This window comes from Spodoptera frugiperda, chromosome 14 (assembly GCF_023101765.2).
Source record: "Spodoptera frugiperda isolate SF20-4 chromosome 14, AGI-APGP_CSIRO_Sfru_2.0, whole genome shotgun sequence".
Classification (NCBI taxonomy): Eukaryota; Metazoa; Arthropoda; class Insecta; order Lepidoptera; family Noctuidae; genus Spodoptera; species Spodoptera frugiperda.
Window position 1 is genome coordinate 7118988 of NC_064225.1, and position 23789 is coordinate 7142776.

At 33.3% G+C, this 23789-nt stretch overlaps 3 protein-coding genes across 13 annotated transcripts in view; 2 read left to right on the plus strand and 1 right to left on the minus strand.

Moving 5' to 3' along the window:
* The window catches only part of LOC118279182 (multiple C2 and transmembrane domain-containing protein), a 229978-nt gene extending 224237 nt beyond the window's left edge, over nucleotides 1-5741 (plus strand). For all 7 annotated transcript variants that reach the window (XM_035598731.2, XM_050698373.1, XM_050698374.1 and 4 more), the window contains one exon: nucleotides 70-5741. In XM_035598731.2, the coding sequence (XP_035454624.2) occupies nucleotides 70-147 (78 nt within the window). In that variant the 3' untranslated portion in view covers nucleotides 148-5741. The remainder of the gene's footprint in view (nucleotides 1-69) is intronic.
* Nucleotides 5742-6349: 608 nt separating this feature from the next.
* On the plus strand, nucleotides 6350-20803 carry LOC118279198 (receptor expression-enhancing protein 5). 5 transcript variants are annotated; one of them, XR_004783965.2, is made up of 6 exons: nucleotides 6350-6568; nucleotides 6646-6878; nucleotides 14009-14132; nucleotides 15741-15827; nucleotides 17479-17526; nucleotides 19659-19747. XR_004783965.2 is itself a non-coding variant. In XM_035598760.2 (5 exons), exons 1-4 carry the CDS (start codon nucleotides 6439-6441, stop codon nucleotides 15821-15823), a joined length of 570 nt encoding a protein of 189 aa, XP_035454653.1. In that variant the 5' UTR covers nucleotides 6350-6438; the 3' UTR covers nucleotides 15824-15827; nucleotides 19659-19747. The 5 variants fall into 5 exon arrangements, 4 of the variants coding, with proteins under 4 accessions (XP_035454653.1, XP_050554403.1, XP_035454656.1 ...); XM_035598760.2 differs by lacking the exon at nucleotides 17479-17526; XM_035598763.2 differs by lacking the exon at nucleotides 15741-15827 and having other exon boundaries at nucleotides 6351-6568.
* Nucleotides 20804-21384: 581 nt separating this feature from the next.
* LOC118279276 (probable 28S ribosomal protein S16, mitochondrial) lies at nucleotides 21385-22676 on the minus strand. Its single transcript, XM_035598919.2, has 3 exons — nucleotides 22474-22676; nucleotides 22137-22296; nucleotides 21385-21578 (listed from the first exon to the last, which is right to left on the minus strand). Exons 1-3 carry the CDS (start codon nucleotides 22588-22590, stop codon nucleotides 21451-21453), a joined length of 405 nt encoding a protein of 134 aa, XP_035454812.2. The 5' UTR covers nucleotides 22591-22676; the 3' UTR covers nucleotides 21385-21450.
* Nucleotides 22677-23789: the final 1113 nt, after the last annotated feature.

The window sequence follows — 23789 nt, forward strand, 5'->3', positions numbered from 1 at the left end:
ATTTTCAAGAATATTTCTCCAATATTTTTTCAATGTTATTCCTAAACGCAAATTTTATTTCCCTTACAGTTGGACTGTCGAGAACTAAAGCCACACCCAGCGAACGAGCACCGACGGGACGCGAGAAAGAAGCACAAACCTTCGTAACACAGCCCGAAACCGATCCGCAAACGGGTCCGACATTACGTGAGGAATCTCGGCAATAAGTTCAATACGTAGATCTAGCTAGATAGTCTAGGAACCCTAGGAAATTACTGGAAAGCTGCTGGTCAGTGTCAGGTATAGAATGAGGATCCTTTACTTACACACTGCATTTTACCAACATTGTGTAGATGGGCAGTACAATCAATTCGTTTCTGGGTCAACCTCTGAAACTGTGTGCGTTTGTGTGATCACTCTGGCGTTTTTCAGATATAAATATTTAATGGTAATTATGTATCTCATTAAAAATAATGATATTTAACTCTTTGACTGTCAATAGAAAACTGTTGAAGGCAAATCCTCCGCTAACGTCGGTCACCAGTGACCACCACGGCGTTCAATGTGTTAAATAGTATATTTTTGTTATTTTCAATGAGATACAAAATTACCGTTAAATATCTATGTCTTAATAGCACCAGAGCGATCACCCGAACTCGCCAGTTTACCCTATTGCGCTCTCTAAATGGCACTCCTGTCGAGTAGAGGAACAGTCTAAAAGATCGTTGATTTTATCTTGTCTTGATGAAGTGTAATTAATTGAAGACACTTCATTTTGGTGTTTATAATCTATGATCAGCATCAGCTTGTCTATACAAGTAATAAAAGAGGAACACAAATACATTTTAATTCCTGTTCATCTACATAATGTTCTTAAAATGTATGATTTCTTTTGATATTTGATGTGGCCAAAAATACACATTGCTAAAGGTGCTTTTACAAAAATCGGCTTCTTTGAAAGAGAGAGTATTCAGAATTAACTATGGCTGTGTTAGAAAAATGAGTCAATTCGTATGTGCAATGTCATTCTTGTAAAAGGACCTTTACAATTTGCGAAATATGAGAGTAAGCAAGCGTAGTGGTTTATAACGAAAGTATCATATCTCCTATTTTTAGGGATAAGCAATAAATACTTATTGTCGAGATTGAATTAAATGTCGAAATTAAAAACGTAGAACTTGAAAAAACGTAGATTTGGGAGTTTTTAATAAATAATTGGCAACACAAAAGGCAGCCAAGCTGTATTTTAGTTACTTTTTAGTGTGTTGCCAATTAAAAATGTATAATTAACCTTATTTATGTTATGGCTTCTCAGTTTTTATTGTAATTAAGTTTTTACATCGGATTTGTAAATACATAAATACCAAATACTATTCATTTGAACAAAATATTATTTTAGGAAAAGTCTGTGATTTTTAATGATCTGTTGTAATGGCAAATGTTAATGTTGTTTTCTATTAAATTTAAATAATAATAACTATGACACCAAATATTGTGAGTTTATAAGCAATGTTTATTATACAATGCGAACAGCAATATTATAATTAAAATTAAGTAAAGTAAATGTTTCTTCCATTGTTTTCCAATTAATATTCTTAGCTAGAACATGCTAGTTGAAATCTATTATAATGTTTGTTGTGTACAAAACAAGCAAAGTTACAAATTGATTGTTACATATTTGAACTGCACGCCTTGCAATTTTAATATCAATTGGGTTATTGAAATGATTACCTTAATTTAGTGGAAAGAGAACTGTTGACAACACTGGATATATAAATGTATTTTCCAACTAACAATATTGTTTTGTCTTTAAAACGGAGAGACGACATAAACATGGTGTGTATATTCAAATATTTAACGGAATTTGCGAAATGAAAATATGAATGTAAATACATAACTGGAGCAACCACTGCGAAACAGTAACGATTTTATTCGAAAATATGCTCCAAATTCCTCATTAGACGTTGCATTTAAGTCCCAAATTGTATAATAAAATCCAATAGATTATTATATTAAACACGTAGATAGGATTTTTTAATGACGCCATTTTTGTAAGAAATGTTACATTGTTGTGTTTAATAATGTTAATATTTTAAAGAACATGAGTATTTATGTGAAAAAGAACATCATAGAATAGTTCATTCCTCTACACCACACGAATATAATATTTATAGCATAAGACTGAGACCAATCTCATTAATTACTTGAGAGGATAGTAAAACCATGTTTGTACTTTTATTCTAGTAGATTTGTCTGTGTACTGTATGGATTCTATATTGTATTTCAGCTTTACTTCGGCTGGTTTCTCATTCCAATTTAACTAAATCTAGTTTACCGCCGTACTCAGTGTCATTTAATGGTTACTTAACCCAGTCCTTAGCAATTGTTTTCGGAACAAAATCGTTACTAAGGAATAGTTTAAGTAATCATTTAATGTTTTTGAGTACGGCAGTTAGTGTTAAGACCGGTTTACACATTTCCAGTCGTTAGAACAGATTTATTTTATTCAATTCTTTATTCAATTGACAGAGTGTTGCCACATTTTGTATTGCTAGTACATTAGCAACAAGATATCTTGGTCAAATCAATCGAGGGACTGGCCGTTAACGTCTAGGGCAAGTGACCCGGTTGTGGCCATCGACCCCTTTGTGGCCATTTGGGCTTTCAAATATCTATAACTAAGGCATGGACAAATAAATTACTCTGTGGTGTACAATATTTAAAATATTGAATATTAGAGACACTGATACCGTTGGCAGCTTTAATGTATCAAACTTCACTTCGATGCAACAAGTCATTATTTTTAGTTGAGGGTGAAATTGTTAAGATCTTAATAAAAAGGCTAAGGCGAGCGGGTGAGGATTTGGTTTTTATTTTTTAAATCTTTGCTTATTGTTTGGATGTTTAAGTTAATACTACATGAAGAATATATTGTCAAAGTGAAACTAAAGTTATTTTGTCGCCATATGTTTCTTAAGTAAGGTTTTTAGAAGGTGGCCACTAATGGAGACAAAATTATGAATTTCTCCATCTTTGGCCACATGGCTGGCCAAAACTGGTGTACATAGACACTCCACTTCTTCCCCTTTATTTTATCGTGGTTTCTTTTCCTTGGCTTTACATATCAACAAATACATATTTTTCATTTTCAGAGATGCAATAAATTGCCTTCACACAAAGGGGAGGTCAGTTTACTTTGCAGCTTTTACCAACGTCATATAAATGTTGATCTCTTTATTTGTAAGTTAAATTAAAGTGAAGTAATAATATTTCATATTTTCCAAACTAAATAAAAATCATAGTTTGTAAAATGTCTAATTTAATTAATAAATTTTGATTACTTTTATAGTATTTTTTGATGGCCAGAACTGGCACACGACCGTGGCCAGAATTGGCACGAATCTGGCCAAAAATGGCACAAACTCCCTTTTTTTTTCTTTTTTGTACAGTTATTTTTCTATTGGACGTTCTTAAAAAAAGGGTTTTCTTAGGCAAGGTTAATACATGTTAAATGACTTTTTACAAGAAATATGTTCGTGATAACAAAAACTATAAGTTAAGAAAGCCTCAAAGTCGACAAAATTCTTAAAGTGGCCACAACCGGGTCACTTACGATATTTTAATAAGTGAAATCAATTTGACAGTTAGTAAACTTAAATTTTACCAATTTACTAATGACTGGAAATGCGTAAATGAGCCTCTAGAATATCACCGACTACTACTTAATTCTCTTCTTGATGTCTTCGCCCGTGTCACAATATTTATGAATGTCTAAATTATTTAAGTATTTGTCTTGGAGTTCTCGCACAATCATGCACAAAATTGTCTCTTTGAAATAAAAATCTGTGATGTCATTGATCCTATATACATAGTTAGTTTTCGAATCTTGCCAACTGAAATTTATTCTAGTTTGTCACAAGCGTCTAAGTAAGTACTTGGGCAAAGTTATGTGCAAAATGTGTGAGACAAATTATTAACCTATGTAAGCTTTGAATGCTTTCCTTTTCTATGTACTAGCTGTACTTGTGTCTTGAATGTGACCTCTGTTAAAACCTGCATTTTGATTTCTTGGCATTTCTTTTGACTAGACTATAAATGATAATAAAATTATCAATCAAGCCTTTATACCCAACATAATCATTGTAAATTAGAAAACAATCTACAAAGGACAGATCTATAGGTATTTTCCTTTCGTAAACTATTTTTATCTAGTGATTAATCCACATCCAAATGGCCATGACAATCATTTTGTTAATTACTTCATAGATACGATCGCATTAATAAATACTTGGACTTTTACCAACTAATTAAAGAGACAATTATTTTTAAACTAGTCATTTGCTTTTTTCAAGACTATGTTCCTGACTTGTACGGTTGAAATTACGATGTTAGTATGCTTGTGTGTTTCTGAGTTTGAAGTCCCTAGCTATGATTACGACAGATAAACAGTTGCTAAGTCAGAATTATTGTTTAATAGATTCTTAACTCTATAACTAAGGGATAAGGTTGAAAATCTATTAAAAAGAGACCAAATCCTTTCGTAATCAACGTCGGGACTTTTATTCAATAAAACGCCTAACAAGACATGTTTAAGTTTCAATCACATAGCCAGTCCAATCGTTCCATGACGTGAATTTATCCGCACTTCAGGTATTACAATTTCTGAATAGATGTGCTGTTATTTTTTTCACTGGCTTTTTAACTGTACTGTCTTAGCTGCTAGTCTCGTGTTCAACGAGCCCTTAGATGTTAAGATTAATTTGTAAGATTCCTGCACAGCCTGCACAGATCTCTATGGTACAATGCACCAAGCACATGTCATTAACTTACCTAAATATATTTTGTATACCAGTGTATTTGTGATATAAACAGTAATAATATTCTTGTTATGAATGAAATTATTATTATTGCGTTGTTGCTAATCTGTCCTCGGTATTTTAAGGGTGGCCAAGCTACCGAAACGATGTACAATTTGTAGTACCTATCTACCTATATCAATTTTTCTAGGGTAAGGAGACGTTCGATCACCATGGCCGATTTGAATTAATATATTGAGACGATTTGTCATTTAAAATTAGAAAACTATAACTACAGAATATAATTATAATAGTTTGTGATTGATCGTTTCTGAGCCCTTCTCTCTCTCCCTCTACATTTAGCAAAAGAGATTGGTATGCAGACTAAAATTATATAAAACTTGAAAAATTTAATTTCAATCTGTACCCTTAGTACGAGTAAAAGAAAAGAGAGCGCGTTCTAATTGGCGCGGCATTCCGATTGGCCGATGCGAATGAACTAACCAATCAGAGCGCTGCACGCGCTCTCGTTTCGTTTTCGTTAAACGTAAAGCAAACTCAGTTATTCAATGTCTAGTTAGATGTTTATGTGTTATGTTGATCAAATTGGCTATGAGCCAACATAAAAATATGACCTCCATATTAGTCTCTTCTGCTAACTGATCCTTTCAACTTCAATTACTTAGATACGAATTCGGATAATAAAGATACGTAGAACAAAATTTATCTACTTCAGTATCTAATGAAATTACTTACTGGTCCTTGGCAAACTCTTTTGTCTTCAATACAACAGAAAAATATCGAAATGTACCTACGCTTATAATAGCTTATCAAATTACCTATTACCTCCTGTCCATTTCAATGTATCAAAAATATCAAATAAAATAATATTTTTATGAAGCACAAAGATAATCATGTTAACGCTTTCATATTTTAACGAATTAAAAAAATAATGACAAGATATCACTTTTGTGTTTTATTTTAATTTAAAATTATTATATTTCCAATCACATATTGTAGTGCTGTGCATTTTTTTTATAATCTGGTACTCTTTTGAAGGCACAGATTCCCCGACATGCGGAGTACAATTTTATATTAGGTTACTCTCTACCAATTGACACCAACCGACTTTTATACAGTGATTCCTTAATAAGAATTTCTAAATAGTTCTCAAATAAATTATTATCAGATTTAATTTTATTACCACAAACACCAATGAAACTGGCAACACTGCTATCGTTTTCGATGTGGCTTTGAGGTGGCAATATTTTTAAAAGGAAAATAAATAAAAAGGCTGGCAACAATTTGAAAAGAAATGGGTATAACTCCCAGTTTTAGTGGTACTTTTTATCACTATTATAGAATAGTTGAAAAGTATTCATTGTTTATTTTATCGGTTAGTATTTTTTATTACATTTACATAGTTGCTGTTTTATCACAAAAAATAAAACAATTTGTTCATCGTAAACATTTTTTTGTTTACGCAATTATAAAATATTCTTTTTTACCCATAAAAATGGAAAGCAAATTATTAACTTGGCAACACCGTTTAAAAAATTACACTCCGCCATTATTTTCTGTCATTGTCTTGTCAACGAGCCGTGGTCGTAGATTGCTACAGTGCCAATTTATAATTCCACAATTAAATAATTCCACTCTCACAATGTCTGCTAAATTCCAAGATTACAAAGATAGTTTGGAGCGCAGTCTCAACGACAAAGCCAAGCCATGGACGAAATATTTCGAATTGGCTGAAAAAAAAACCGGCGTAAACCGAGTCTATCTCTTCGTTGGTACGTTAAGGGTTTTTTATTTCACGTTTATTTATATCTTTAGCAGTGGTTTTGACGTTTTATTTTGTGTTATGCAGGTATGGTGGCGTTCACTGGTTTATATTTAGTGTTCGGGTTTGGAGCTGAATTGATTTGCAACTCGATTGGCTTCGTGTACCCGGCGTATATGTCTATGAAGGCCCTAGAGTCGCCGAATAAAGACGATGACACTAAATGGCTGACGTACTGGGTGGTGTTCGCATGCTTCTCAATTGTGGAGTACTTCTCGGACTTCATTGTGGGATGGTTCCCTCTGTATTGGCTCATAAAGGTTAGTTACCACCCTCCATATGCTTGACCACGCTTCGCCGCGTATTGTCGTTGCGCCATCGTAAGTAACAGTTGTAGTCGTGAATATTATTATCATTCGTAATTAGAATCGTTCAAGAAATTACACGTAATTCAGAATATTCGCCGAAAATGATCTACTGACGAAATATTACTTTCATTTCGGTGACTGAAGCACCTTTCACAATGCGGTATCAGTGACGCGAAAACTAGGTACTTATGTGAGATAAATAATCTCTTTATTTTTATCTGTATACAATATTTCACAATTTATTACTCTCAAGATGGACACAAGACAACAATGTTAGTTTTCACCTTCATCTGTAGGTACAGACATTCTTATCTTGTAATATTAATAGTAACTCATAATATTAACTTATTAATTAAACTACACACATGCAGCTGCTCAGCTGCTCTGTCTATCTCCTCCCATTCAAAACTAGACCTTATATCAAAGATATAAAGTGCAACATGCACCCTCAAACAGAGAAGCATAGAAAAAAATGGACCCTTACTGGTTTTTTGGGGCTACCTGGGTCTTAAACATGTATTTTCCTGTTAGAATTGATTTCTTAACAGCAGTTGAATATCAACTTGGAGTAGGTATACTAATTTGCATCCTAGACACCTTATCTTTGCATGATAATGTCACATATTGTATATCATTGATTACAACTGATAAGGTTTTACAAGTTCAAAGTCATATACTAAAATAACTACAAAATTTAATTTTTTATCTACATTTTAGATTGAACTAATGACTGGAATACTTTTGATATATTATAGTAACTCATTTAGCTTAATTAACCTTGTATTTCAACCAGTAATTAGGTTAAAAGTTTGTGATGTATTTGATGTTATAACTCTAGTTTTTTATTACTATGTCAAGGCTACATATTACTATAGTAATACCTCTTTGGTCTAATAGCCTCTTGTATGGGGGTTAAGCATGGTACCTAGGTCTTACCAAAGGGAGTGCTGTTCGTAAAGGTTTGACTAGTTTTACCAGACCCCCACACTTATGGCGATGCAGGTATGCCCATGTGGTTTTTAGTGGGTATGCCAGGTTTCTCTTCGAGAGTTCCACATATCTCTCTCATCACTCCATGGGAGGCTGATTCATAAAGTATTCTTCACAGGGACAAAAAATATGGTTCCTAGGCCTAGTATTAATTACTATACAATTTTGTATTTCATTGGGATCAAAATTCTCTTCTTCAGTTAACAGTGAACTATTTCATTCATGCTTGAATGATCAAATGTGTCAATGTGTTGAAAGCTAAATAATTTTGTAAGGGTTGTTATAGGTGGGGCACTTTCTAGTTTCCTTGCAATTATATGGCTTCATTACCCATTAACATAGCTTTTGAATTGTCCTAACAAACTGCAGTCGTGTATTTACATACTGTACTGTCAATATTTACATAATAGTCTGACATTCTGCCTAATGTTTGATACATACTTAATTGTAATGAGTTTACTAATTAGGTATGTAGTTACTGGAACATCTAACCAGTTATTTGATATAGATACTGTGTTGTGAGAATAATAATAGTTATTTATAGCAGGTAAAAATATTCAAATAGCATACAACATAATAATTATGCAGATAAATCACCTACCAATAGCACTTCATTAGAGATTTATTACAAACAACATTATCCATCATTTTAATGCCTGTTTGTATAAATTAGACTTACCTATAATATAGGTGCTATTCCGCCAGAGATGTGCTATGTAGCTGTGCGTGAAATATGCTCAGCTCGAGTATGTGATGTATCGATAGTAGGAAGACTAACCATAGTAGATATTTATGTCTTGGTAGGTAAAAAACACTGGTGGTATAGAAATATTGAGATTAAAAGATACATAATTATGTTGTTAATGTTACTCAATTTCAAATAATTAATTAAAAAAACAGAATTAATGAATTTCAGCTGATTGTTTTAAAACCAATTCAATCCAAAATCTTTCCCTGTTTCTAAAATTAGTATTGATAGCATGCACAAACATTAATATTATCAGTATTTTAATGCACATTTTTATCATAACTACTGTTTTTTTGTATTTCTATACGCTACTAGCTGTCCCAGCAAACATTGTCCCGCTTCAAACATTACTTTTTCTCATCTTTTAAACCTTCCTTGGACTTCTACTACAAATAATTCATGACCAAAATTTGCCAAATCGGTCGAGCTATTATCGACTTTTAGCGAGACTAACAAAACAAAAAATTGATTTTTATATATAAACTAGCAGTTAATGACTTCTAGTAGAATTTGGGCTTTTGAATATATTATAAACCTCACGGAGCCCGAGACCTTTCCAACGAATGCAAAACCGTGGAAATCGGTTCGTGCGTTCTGGAGTTATAGCGTCAGGAAGGAAAACGCGACTTATTTTTTAGTAGTTATAGAATTTATAGATGACTCCATACTGTTTAATGCATACTCTGCATGACAATATAAAAACTTGCATCAAGCAAGGTAGATTGGTTCTGATTCATCATCAATTTATACAACAGTTCAAAGTTCAATTTATGATGTTATTGTCAATTGTGTGTCTATTTCAAGCAGACAGTTTTAGTGAGCACCTATTCAAATAATGGTTCTAATTTATGTCTGAATATGCACTTGTTTTCCAGAATTTTATTAGGGATAATGTTCTATAAGTTTCATATAATCGGGCAGATGACTAATTTTTTTTTTTTTTTTTATATCCATCTTGTAGATTATTTTAAAATATTTGATACGTTTTTAATTTTCTTACGGAAACAAATACTTTCGGAGATATTATATTATAGATATCTATATACTATACCTACTTTTTTAAAAGAAATGACAAATTCCGGATGCATATCATACATTGGTATTAGATACCCTGTAATCTATAGATTTGCAAGTAGATAATAAAGCTACAAGATTAATTACATCATTTTCCAATAACTACAGTCATTGTTAGTCACTGCCAAGGATTATTGAACTCTATGTACGGTCGAAATAGTAGATATGTTGCCAAAAACTATTAAAAGGTCTAATGTATGTATGTCTGTATGTATGTGTCTATTTTTGTAAGAAATGTGGAATGCCATAAATTGAGCACTATATAGTGTATTTATAGCACTTTAATTCATTTGAAAAAATAATTTATTCATTCTACATTCTGGATACCAGACTATACATGTTGTAGTCATTTTAACTCTACATTCTAGTTAGACGACTATAATAAAATTAAATATTTGATGCTTATAAGACAGTACCAGACCACTTTCGGCGCTGTGATTGGCTGGCTCCAATGAACCAACCAATCAGAGCGTCGAACGCGCTCTAGTTTCATTTTTATTGAACGTAACGTAAACTCGTACTAGGGCTCTAGATTTCTGTTTTTTTCCGATGTTTCATAATAATTATTATGAAAGTTGTAAGTCACCCAATGAAATATCTCAGTGGGAGACCGAAATTCTGTTGTTAACACTGAAGAGTTCCTACTTAGGTAATTGTTTCGTCACCTTACAGTGAATTAAGCTAAAATACTGGTTTCAGAAATTTGATACCTAGCATTCACTAGAAAAGTGATACACATTCTAACAAAGCTGAATATTATGTAACAAAAATAAAATAAAATGCTGTTTGTTGCTTTATTTGGTCAAACAGTCTCTTATCTCTAGGTCTGACAGTTTTAAAAATATACCATTTTTGTTGCATTTGATTGTGCTTTGTTTAAGATATGGCATTAATCATGTACATGATAATGGTATAACTGCTATATTTTTCTCGTAATTATCGTGAGACCATAATAAATAAACTAAAAATCGCGGTTTACTCATGTATATTAATGGAGAAAAACCCTACTAGTTCGGTAGGCTGCGCGACCTCGCCGCGTGTCCCTCTGTGATTCGAAACTAGTACAGCTTTTCTCCATTAATATATACGAGTAAAACGTGATTTTTTGGGAATAACTACTGTTCCTGGTCTGAACAAATTGTAATTGTAGTAGTTGACAAGAGAAGTTCTACAAGACTAGTGACAAGTTTTGAAATAATAGAGGCATGTAACAGTGAGGAAGATCCAGAAACATCAGAGTTCTGTCGGTAATTAAGCGTTTGTGAACATCAAAAACCTAGTCTTGATATGACAGATACAAGACATAGTACTCGTAGAAGCTAAATTTCATCCAAATTCTTTGAATTCATTAATTCGTTGCCAATTTTTTTGAATGATATAAAATTTATGTTTGAGTATTTCTCTTGATTCGGATACTATTTTGGCACTAGTGCCGAAACCTACTAGATGTCTTGTCATACATACATACTGTATTTGGAATATCATGTACCCATCTAGACTAATAAATAAAATTGGAGTGTCTGTTTGTAATATTGAAATAACCACTTTTTACTACATGCATATGAATAGAATATTTTTGTCTGTCTGTCATCTTGTTTGTTCAGGCTAATCTCTAAAATGGCTGGACTGATTTTGAAGGGAATTTTATTGGTACGTAGCTGATGTACTAACGAGTAACTTGGGCTACTTATATTAGACCTAAAGTCCGTAATCCACACGAAACCGCCGGCCACAACTAGTAATATTTGTATTATCCACTGTATTTTAGTGGTAATCCTTTGCTATATACTGGATATTTAACATGCATAATGTTTTGCAGTTATACTGATAAAACTATATCAAAGCCGAAAATATAATATGTAATCCAGTTGCATCACTGAAAAACAGTATGCTACACATCTAACGCCCCCACTCGACTCACGTCATAGCAGCAATTGCTGCAAATTATTCGAATAAAAAATGTTCTTTTGTAACTACTCTTGTCTCATGCACTAGTTTGAGTGTATTTTAGGATTCCATTGAAGAAGTTTGTTTGATTTTATTAATATTGTAGCGATTAAGGTTGTTTTTGGGGTCCAACTTTTAAGTAATGGCTATTAAATGATTTTGGCAGTATAGGCATCTCAAAAACCTTTTCAAAACTTGTGTAAAATAAGGGTTTTTGACCTCGATTGACGTAAATGACTGATCCTTTATTCAGGGTGCACTGGGGCAATGACAAGTTGCATTTTTTTTATATTATTTTTTCTTTTGTTTTCTTGTCTGAACCCATTATGGCAGTTGTCCTCTATCGTGCCAATAATTTTAATTTTCTTCAGTGATTCTTAACAATCACTCACAGTAAATTAATCAAATCATTTTGATCAATCGATTAATTTACGCGTTTGTTATGTTATCGGCTTACTCACGTACCTAACTGTTTGACAAGGAACTTGACTAGTTTCAAGCCATGCTAGAGGCTCATTAGGCTTATAATCATGATTCATGTGTCGCGGAATGCTGCTCATGAATATGAGCCTCTACCATCTCTAGTCACACAGATTTATCTTAAGACAGACCTCTCAACCTTTATGAATTCGTACATTTTATGATTCTGTATCTGTCTACTAGCAAATGACGTCACGACACATCAATTTTTTCCCATAATTATCACAAAAACGTGTACGCAATTCCGAACCTTAATTTACGTGTTTTATACCTATTTTTAACCAGAATCCGTTGCATTACGGTGCGTCATTATAACAATGAGATTGCTTAACGCCACTCTTTGTTCATAGTCATTGTATGAACAGTGCATGGTAGTAAACGTTGCACTTAGTATCGTCATTATCGCTATCAACATCTTGTTAGCACTTCTACGTATGTTTGACATGCGGTTCGTAGATAGAAATTGGCCTATTTTGTGAGGTGTTATCGATTTTGAAAGTTCTTTTTTGTAGATTAGATATTCGATTGGTTCGCTTCTTATAAGGTAGAGTCAAATAACTAACAAATAGTGTCACATTTCAATTAGTCAATTCTTTATTTGCACTAAAGTTAAAACAATATGGACTCAGACAATTTCATCAGTGAACCCATACTAATTACTCTTTCAGGGTAATAAAAGCATTATTAGAAATTTTTGGGAGACTAGGATTTTCTCCGTGTCACGAGACTGTTTAAAAACAAACGTAAAATCATTGATGCCTAGTACTGAAGAGTTCACATAATTTTACTTCCTTGCTCTGTCTATCGAGATTTCTTCTCGAGTTTATGTCAGGGTTATTGAAACGAGTAATGTTTTAAAGCTTTTTACTCTCTCTCTGGCAGATTGCCATTGATGATTGATTTCGAAACAAAAATATGACATGCCGGTTAAAACTAATTTCTTGTACTGTAAGTTCAATGATTTCTGACGCCAAGGCGCCACTGCGTTTTAATGAGTTTTATACAGATTTTATTACAGCAACAGTAACTAATATATGACTGTGTTATATGCACTTATTCACACATCATTACAGAAGCATTGTGATAGTATTATGCGCCTGTAAATTTTATTGTTTATAAATTCTATTGTTCATAAATGTAGTTAGTGCCTCAATCGACTCTTTAGACTTATGACTCTTACGGGTTGGATAAGTTATGAGCTACGGACTGCCTAACGGATTACCGGGGCTCCGGCTCGAAAAGCAGGAGTAGGAACGGGGTGGTTTTTAGTCAGTAAGAGTCTGACACTCCCTCTTGCCTCGCCCAAGGCTGGAGAAGTCATTGGATGATTTTCTCACCTCAAAAGGGTTGTTTTAATAAATACCTATCAAAGGCCTCTTCTCTCACCATCCGGCGAATTAGCAAACCCGACGAACTTCGTTTCGCCACCAATGATTTTCCCTGTTTTTCTCACGGAGCCCGAGACCTTTCCAACGAATGCAAAACCGTGGTAATCGGTTCGTGCGTTCTGGAGTTATAGCATCAGGAAGGAAAACCCGACTTATTTTTATATAACAGACTAGCAAACCCAGCGAACTTCGTTTCGCCACCTGCTCTTTTCTTGTTTTTTTTTTAATTTTCTTTGCTATAAACCTTACGGAGCCCGAGACCTTTCCAATGAATGCAAAACGGTGGAAATCGGTTCGTGCATTCTGAAGTTATAGCGTCAGGAAGACCTATAAAATATCGTCACCATCATCATCATTATCATCGACAGTCTATAAGTGGCACTGCTGACCAAACGCCTCTTCTTAGCATTATAAATAGTAATCGTACTTTAACCTTCCATTTTATCATTCCACAGTGCATCTTCGTCATATGGTGCTACCTGCCGACGGAGTTCAACGGCTCGCTGATCATCTACAACCGCATCATCCGCCCATACTACCAGAAGCACCACAACCGCATCGATGGCATGGCTAACTCGGGTACGTATTGTAGGTGCGTAACTGCCCACATTAACTTCAAAAAAAAACATCAAGCTACTCTGTCTTTAATGGATTTTCGACCTTAATTGCTTTATAGATAGAGTTGCATTTCTGTTGAAGATACCCATGTTCTATATAATAGATTTTATTTTCGCCTCTATTGCTTGGTGATAAGGTCGAATTTCTGTTAAAGATTGGTGGTTTGATGAGCTGTACCATTGTACGTTCGTATAGGTAGGATTGTGTTCTTTACACATGCACATCAAGCTACACTATTCCCTTTGATGGACTGTTGACTTTATTACTTTGTGATAAAGTTGTAGTTCTGTTGAAGACGGGTGGCTTGTTAGGTTCTACCGATGTAGGTAATGAGTTTGTGTTATTATAAGTAGGTATATATAGGTTATAGGTTTACATTACATCTAATACCTTTAAAGGAGCTATTCTTGCATAATATATCAACGACCTCGAAAATCTAATGATTTTCTTGAAATTTAGTCCTTATTTTTGTGGAAGAACCTGTTCTTTGAAACCCTAAAACACGAAAAACAAACAATTCAAAATTGAATATTATATTCATATTCAATTACATTATACTACATTGTTTGGCTCTTGCTGCCATCTATTGGCGAGTACTGAACACTATGCTGTTTTTTATTTGTTTGCCTTTCTCTCAACTAGATGGCATTGTTATGAAACACTAAGTTTTGGTTTGAGATAGGAAAAACAAACACCGAGCAGAGCTTGGTCATCCAAGTACTACATTATTATTTTTGCATGTTTTGCACTGATCATTCCTCTAATGTTTTAAGGTAATTTGAACCTTATATCTACATGTACAAAAACCCATTTTTGCCTAACATCGCCATTACTCTTCAATTACATTCTACACAAATCCCCAAAATCAGACTAGTATGCTAAATTGAACTTATTGCTGTAGGTACATAGGTTTATTTTTGTTCATCACAGGTGTTTTATACACTTTTTTCCTCAACTTTACAACATTACAAAGGTGCATTGTCCTTTACACTGCTCTTTAAATGTAAATAATATGATAAGAAGCTATTCTTACATATTTATGAGAGAAGAAATATACTAATGTTCATATTTTTTTTATTTATAATATAAATCAAGATAAAATTCACCTAACAAAGCCTATGTTCCGCATATGTTCATGGAAATACATTGCCAAAAGATATCCCGTACTTTTAAAAAGGTCGTAAGCACTTATTGTTTAGCTTAATTCAAAATAAACCTTAAAGCTTCCAATAATAAGGAGCATATTCGGTTAAAATCGGTTTTTAAATAATACTCGTTATACAAGTTCTTTTGTTAGTTTATTTCGAAATGGTCTTGGGTTTGTAATTAAAAGTGGCATCTCAAATATTTCAGTCAGGCCAATTTATAGTAATTCATTTGGGAAGCAATTTACTCATTAAACATTTGTTTTCAATGCATATAAATCTTGGTATGACTCATTTACTCGAGATTTTATAAAAATCTAATAAAATCCAAGTACTTAATAAAAATAAGAAATGAAATATATATGTGACACTCAAAAATGTGTCTTAATCACTTTGAAATTGAACTGAAATTAAAATATTTTAGGTTTGGAGAAAATTCTGAAGTCTGCCGACAAACATTTTGATAAAACCGTTAAGGCTTTTAACAAAGCAATGAAGGACTTATAAACAGGTATATAAAGTACATTTTCGCTAAGCAAGCTTTGCATGGCGAGGGGTATAAACACCATGTATATAAATTGTTGCTATACTATATGTTGCTCATTTGTGACGTAACACGGGTCATTAGTGTGTCCATATTTTGGACCTGGGGTGGAGTGTAATAATAATTATAAATAACTTATGTTTCTACACAAATATGTAGTTGGGCACCATTTTATTTGTGGGATTTTTCGATTAAATATCTTATACTGGTGTATTTAAGACTCACTTTCAGTAGTGTCTTTTTTATTTTCTCGCACCGTCGATTTGTATTAAAAAGACTGTTATCTGTGATCTTCACAACAATGTCACAAAAATTCCATCACAAACAACCTTTTAAACACAATAATTATATTAGTGTTCTCTTATCAAAACTGTTTTTAAAAGCAAATAGGTACCCTTATTACGAGTTTGCTTCACGTTTAAAGTAATCGAAACGAGAGCGCGTTCGACGCTCTGATTGGTTAGTTCATTCGCACCGGCCAATCAGAACGTCGAACGCGCTCTCGTTTCGTTTTCGTTCAACGTAAAGCAAACTCGTACTAAGTGTAAGGTTTTATATCCTCACCGCCAAACGTCAATTGATTTTGACATTTAATTTTCTTTTCTTTTCTTGTAGTTAGAGTAGAAAAAAAAAGAGTCTGTTGAAAAGAGTATTTATGTTTATTTTGTTTGCGGGACAACAGCGAATGTGCAGCAGCTGGTACAAGGTGCGAATAACAAGATAGAGCACTCAATAAGAAGGCTAAACCAGGGTTAAACTGACAAGATTCTAATATAGCTTTGCAGAGCAAAGTATGTCTCTTTATTTCTATTTTCTTTTGTAGATTTGGTAACAGCTGATAGATTACTCGTTTAGTTATTTTGTTTATTATTTTGTTGTAGACTTTTTACTTATTATTTTTAGAATTTGCACTATGTAAGGTAGACATGTGTATTCAATTGTTACATTGTGGTGTCTCTTATTGCACACTGGTTAAAACACCATTAATGGTAACCATGGTTCGTTTCATTTATTAATCGGTACTATTATGTGTCTAGTCACTATTACTAGACTACTTTTTTTAAAGAGTTATGGTTTTAATTTTTGAATAACAGTGTTTCAGAAATCACTAAATCCTTTTCAATAATTATCTTTAAATATTTTACCTCTTTATTCACACTACATACTAAGTTGACATCATTTCCTTACCCTTATACAAAGGATGTAAGGAACATCATTCCTTTACCTCAAGAAGATAAAAATCTTATTAGCACACTCCTTATAATATTTAAGACAGCCTGTATACCATATAGTCTAGAAGCTAGTGAACCCTCTAAATAAAATTCGTCCTGTAAGGTTAGAAATTAGTCGGATGATGATTTAAAAACTCTTAGGGCAATAGTCACAAACAGGCAGCTATCAGTCCCATTATGTTTAAAAAACATTATTGTCTCGATCTTTCCGCGCTTTCAACGGTTAGTTTAAACTGGTTATGTACACCCTGAAAGTTCTATGTAGTCTACATATCATTTCTAGCCTTACAGGACGAACTTTATTCAAAGGGTTCAGAAGCTCTTAGACTAGTCTCATTCTGTGATATGTTTGGCCCTCGATCCTAACAAGAGTCACTCATTTATAGGTAAACAAGATTAGAGCAAGTGACATAGCAATCAAAATTCAACTGTTGGTAAGTTGTCAAACAAACTTTATGCGATCCGTTTGTGTGTAACTGGCAGGAAATATTTTGTGGGAGAATGTCTTCTAATAATAGTAACAACTGATAAATTATTAACCCGTCGTATGCTCAATCACTGATACTGATCAGTGCGAGACAAAATGTGTATTCTATTGTTGTCTCATATACCCGCAGACGAAAGGTTAATATTTAAATAATGGCTTGTTGATAAGTTGTCCTATTGTAACTCCTTATCACTAATTTGTTGTTGCATTCGAACTGTGATGTGGGATAGAGAATTTTCTATAGTTTATTGCCTAAATTTCAAAATTTTGGTGTTGTGGTTGGTGGAATTGTTGTTTTTAAGCTTTCGGGGAACCATTGGGACTTCTTTTACTTGTGTTTCTAAATTTTTGTTAAAGTAACTATCTATGTGATGTATGCAACGACACGCCTTTTATCCCCGAAAGGGTAGGCAGAGATGCACATTACATTAATGTGATGTCTCTACTATTATTCAGAAATCTATCAATGTCTATGTGTTATCTATTGGGTATCGACTAGTTTCAAACCACGACTGAGGCTCGTCGCGTCAAAAGTTGTCTTGCACGATAATTATAACACAAGTTGCTTAGACTTGCCTTTTATTTTCTGCCAGATACATTTACAAACTGTTTTAGATGTCACTTAATACTAATATCACTTACCTATGTGCATTATACGCTCCTAACTATGCTTATGTCAAGTGACTAATCTACCAATGTATGTGCAAATAACTTGCATCTGCCTTTACGTAATTTAAATTATCTACATAGCAATGTTTAATTATGTTTATGTACTGATTAACATTGCATATTGTTATTAATTATGTAGGTATATTACTATAATTGATAAAGAGAGTGTATGATAATGCAATTTACTGATATAGGTCAGATTCAGTAACCTATCTATCTGTAGATTTGCTTACTAGAGGTATAATTTTGACATAAGCTGCCGTACAAAATGTATCAAAATTATTTCTCTAGTAGCTAAATCTACTAAATATATATAGGCCATTGCAACTGGTTGTCAGCAGTGTCTTGCATATAGGGTGACTGGTAATTAGTGAAGGATATTTAAACATGTGATTGTACTTGTGATCACAAAAATCTTTCCCAAAGGAACTGTTTTTGCATACTCAATAGTTTTATTTTTATCAATGTGTATACAGAAAACGTTTCTTTGGGAAAGTTGTTTGTAATCATGAGTACAATCATGTGTTTAAATATCATTCACTAATTACCAGTCACCCTATATTTAAGTGTTGATTTAAATAGCATTTTGTCAGTAACTATGTAGAACGTAGAAGTATAGTACCTACCAATAACAAAATAAGGTTTAATATGCAGTTTCTTAATAGAAATAGCTCTTAAAATGTATTTAGAACTTTATCTTATAGTCCAAACAAATGACAAAGCAGGTTTTAATGTCATTTTGGTATAGTGACGTCATTTAATGTTGCATCTTAATGATCTCTGGTGATTTTCCATATAATAAAGAAAAATATAACTAGAATGTTCACATTAGTGATAAGGATTTGACATTATTATTTTGATTGGTAATTAATGGCTTGTGTTGGTTTTGATGATAAAATCATTATGCATTTAGGGTTGATGGTTTTTTATGGTATAAGCCGGTAAAAGAGCTTACGGATCATCTGATGACAATTAGAGGCGATACAAGAGCGTGGTCGGCCTTTTGGGGTTAGGACTTTAAGCGTTGTGGAGGAATCAGGGATTGGGAAGGGGCTCTAGTAACGTCACTCGCTCAACGAAATACAAAACGCAAGCATTGTAAAAAAATACATATTGGCATTGGCATAGGGGTTGGTGTTTGTAGGAGATTGCTGTTGCTTTACTTGTTTAATGTATTCTACTCTGCAGGCAGTCACAACAGCACCCCACGCTCCCAGCACCCATCAAATTCAAACATGATAGTCTACTGATAAAAATTTATGTTATCATAAGTCAGATCCTTATGGCTAATATACTTCTAAAGTTCTTCTATATGTTTAGCTCTCAAAACCGCAGATTGGTGACCGTCCCTAACTGATACTTATGTTTATATAGTCTGTGTACTTTATTTCCGTTTCCTTTGTTCCACAGCCAGCCGCTTGGTAGCAGACGCAGTAAGGAAGAACAACTAAAACAATAAAATATAAAAAATAAATTTCTGTGGGAAGCGAAAGTACAAATTTTTTTCTGCACCCGCTTTCACGAGCTTCGCAGCACTCTCACCAACCGTATATAATAATTATTGAAATACAAATTATCAGGACAAAAGTAAGCAGAGACAAAGCAGTCCATGTTCATTGAATGTCAATTAATCATTTGTGATCAACATTCCTCGCGGTTTACTCTATTGGAACATAGGTACATTATTTTTAAGTTTTTAACACTTTCAACAAATTGAGTGTTGATTAAAAATGATAAGTTTAGACTTATACCACTGCTATATGTGGCACTATTGACACAGAGGCAGTGGGCCTCCTAAAATCATCTAATTTATGACCATTACGAATAAAATTAATGATTTTAAATATTGATGAATATGTAATTCTCCTAATGTAATGAAGGGCATGTTGGTTTTGTTTAAATATTATTTTAGAAAGACCTTGTATTATTAGCTAAGTTGTTTATAATCGTGACACATTTTTTATACTTCTTAGTTTTAAAATTATTAGTTGAATCTATCTTTTCCTGGCTTGTATGTTCTTGTAGGGATTGCAATCCTTAGAAGCGTAAGTAAAGCCCCCCGTATTTTAGTTTCCCTATATTAAGATCTCTTTGTGGAACAATGAATTTCTTATTGCTCTGTGTTATTGCAGATTTAGATTTTGCTCAAGGAATGTTAGTAATTTGTCATGTTTAAGTTTGTCTTTTTTAAGGTTGAATAATGTTAATAGTTTTTTCAAGTGTTGCCAGCTACAAAATATAGAATCGTGTTGCCATATTTTCAAATTACTGTACCTCTTTCAAACCAAGTAAGAAATGTTTAGAAGTATTTTTGTACAATTTTAATATAGCTAGCCTAGCTTATACTCGTGGCTTAGTCTGCGTGGTATATAGTACCAACAAAAGAAACCCCAAAGTTTTCATAGAATAATCATGTTTTAAGTGTTTGGTGTTACGCTTGTGATGTGAAAAATCCATGTAATGTGCCTTTAACATTTGGCTGCCATCATTATTTGTATTCACTCAAGGAATTGTTATACTTGTCATTTTTCACATAATAAAAGGAATTCATTGTATATTCTTTGTTCTTTATTGAATGTATTTTCTATCTTTGGTCAGTTTTCGGAGTACTTTCCCTTTGGTTGTGGGCTACTTATTTTTTGATGGTTAAGGTGAAAATATGTAGCAACAGATTATACAGCCATTATACAGATTACAATAGCCATTTATATTAATTTCAAGAAGACGAAACTTCTTAGTTTACTAAGAAAAGGCATGGCTGCATCACATAACGTCGTGTTGTGCAATACTGCTCATGTGCCCCGAGTTCCTTGTCAAACAGTTGCGTAAGTATAAGGCAATAAACATAATTTAGTCAGGTCTCATGAAAGTTATAATATTGTGATAGTGTGATGAATTTAATGATGAAGTTAGAAAAAATAAGCAGACGAGAAAGCATTGATATTAAGACTTACTCAAATCTGACTACACGGTTGGTACAGTGGTTCGGAAGGAGGCTGCCGAACAACGTGTTGCGGGTTCGATTCCCGCACAGAGCAAATCTGTGATCCACAAACTTGTTTCGGGACTGGCTGCCATATGCATATGAAATTGTATGTTTGTAAATGCACTTTTTTTAAAAAAGAAATAATTTGCACACAATTTACAATAACATTTATTTCACTATAATCTACATAAACTAAGATATAAATAAATTAAGGTGTTATGATGCTGTGGTGGCCTCTTTAGCTTTCTGCTCCTCTAACTTGGCTAGGTTCTCTCTCTCTGTCCTTCTGTTTCGCCAAGCTGTCATGTAGGAGCGAGGGTGGATGGGGAAGAAACCAGATAGTCCTGAAATTGGTAAAAAGTATGGTTTTAGGTATATATTTTGTTTACATATTTTGTGGTTCACAATATCTGGTGAAGATTACGTTAGTTCGTCTGAGGGGTTAGTATGAGTTTGTTTTATAAGTAATGAGATTAAAATAAGAGCACATTCGGCTGGCTTGAATGATCCAACTAATCAACGCTGAATGCACTCTCATTTCGATCTGGTTAAACATAAACAAACTTGTACTAAGCCCTCTAATACAGTTTGTATTTAAAGTGTTTAATTTAATAGTTAGAATAACATGAATACAGGTTCCTTTCATCCAGCCTATCTGCAAGTCAATGGGTAAGATCTACATTCAGCAGATGTCTGGTGACTGGTTCGATGATGAGAGTAAAATTGTGGTAATTAAAAATCTAGGTATGGTATGAAATACAAAGTAGTCTTTCAATTTCCATTCCAACTGGAGTATTTGTTTGGTAAGTTTTTTTAACACAATTTTACAAGACAAACAATATAGACTATACTACACCAACTGAATATACCTATTACTAAACTTTATCAACTTAATAACTTACCAAGAAGTTCAGCAACAGGATTTGTAACATGAGCACCTTGGCCTAGCCAGTATTTTATTCGTTCCAAATTCAAAGCTACCAGCTTCTCATTGTTTATGTTCGGCATGGGATCGTAAGATCCTAGTTGTTCAATCACTGGCTGACTGTTCAATCGCCTTCGCTGTAAAAAAAAAGAAAACAAAATATAAGATAACCTATGAACTGCAATTTTATTTACGAAATAGGTACCTAAACGTGTTATGAAGGAATTTAAGCCGATTTCTAGTGAATTACTATTACATTATGCAAGTTATATGGTAAAATTGCGACCTATAATCGAGAAATGATCACTACTTACATGAGTAACAGAAATATGAAAGAAAGGTCTGTTTGTACATCCCTGACGGATCAGTCGTATAGATTTGGCAGCTCTAGCAAAATATCTGCCAGTACCGCTCGCTGGAGGCAACGACATCTCTCAGATTTATTTAATTTATTTATTTTAATACAATAACAGAAAATAACCTCAAATGGGAACTCAACACATGAAGTTTTGTTATACGTTCAGAAATTATAGGTTAGGTTTATGTCAAGTTCTCTAATCAAAAAGTTTCATTAAATTTAAAAGAAAAATAGACATTAATTGATTGATTCGAAACTGAAATCATCGTTTATTCAAAATTGCAAATTTTATTAGTGATTTAAATCTTGTATGATAATTGTATTAAATAAAAATATATTGATCGTCACTCTCATGACTACATTTCTAGACGAAAAATATCTTGAGTCAAAAAGAGGTAAGTTTAAAAACCTACAAGTAGGTATCTCATTGTTTGTATTGAATATTCCTTTATTACTTCAATTGGTGCTCTTACTTGGTTTCTTATTATAATGATATAAAATTCCAAATACTGTTCAAGAAATCAACATTACAGCACATATACCTTTACCTGCTTATTTAGAGTCACGGAGTTTACGAGCTACAGAGCTACTTAGCGGCTACCGCCATTTATCATATTTTCCTTACATTAAATGGTATTAGAACATGGGCGCATGCTTTTACACAATAAATTAAGTACTCTGTAAACAATCGAGGCCGTTCTAAAACGAATTACCTTTACTAATAATTACTCATGTAAAACCAAAATATTCCAAATATTGACTTTCTTTAATTAACAAATCAAAACTAGCTTACCTAACCGTAATTTTATACCGAAATAATCGTAAAAACGTAGACCTATTTATCTCACTACATTGTTACGTACTTATCGTTTTTTTCCATACTGCAAAATCAAGCGAGGTACCAGGATTTCATAAAACGCGAAGAGTGCTGACGCTGAGCAAACCAATAGAGGAGCTATTGCGACGGTGGCGCCTCTAACGACCGCGACCGGCAAACGGCGGTGTAATTTTTTACGAGGCGCGCGCTGTTAGATTCCCTGCTTTTCATTCATCCTGCGCTCGCCTGTAGTGCTGCCTGTTTTGTCGACGGCTCATGGATGTGAAGTGCTAAGACAACACACAATTTTAATGTAGGGAACTCGATTTTTGTCATTATTAAAATTAAATAAAGCCACTATTTTCCGTAATGAAAATGTACCTATAAGACTACCTATTTAGCAAGTAGGTCTATGTGAACAATATTTTACTGATGAATAGGGGAGGTTTGTCATA

Excerpts from the sequence above, each read along its gene's own strand:
- LOC118279276 (XM_035598919.2), bottom strand. The coding sequence starts at position 22,590 with ATGTCGTTGCCTCCAGCGAGCGGTACTGGCAGATATTTTGCTAGAGCT. Across the intron at positions 22,297-22,473 it reads TTCATATTTCTGTTACTCAT|CGAAGGCGATTGAACAGTCA; the intron begins GTAAGTAGTGAT and ends TTTTTTTTACAG. Across the intron at positions 21,579-22,136 it reads TCCTGTTGCTGAACTTCTTG|GACTATCTGGTTTCTTCCCC; the intron begins GTAAGTTATTAA and ends TACCAATTTCAG.
- LOC118279198 (XM_035598760.2), top strand. The coding sequence starts at position 6,439 with ATGTCTGCTAAATTCCAAGATTACAAAGATAGTTTGGAGCGCAGTCTC. Across the intron at positions 6,569-6,645 it reads CCGAGTCTATCTCTTCGTTG|GTATGGTGGCGTTCACTGGT; the intron begins GTACGTTAAGGG and ends TGTGTTATGCAG. Across the intron at positions 14,133-15,740 it reads CGATGGCATGGCTAACTCGG|GTTTGGAGAAAATTCTGAAG; the intron begins GTACGTATTGTA and ends AAAATATTTTAG.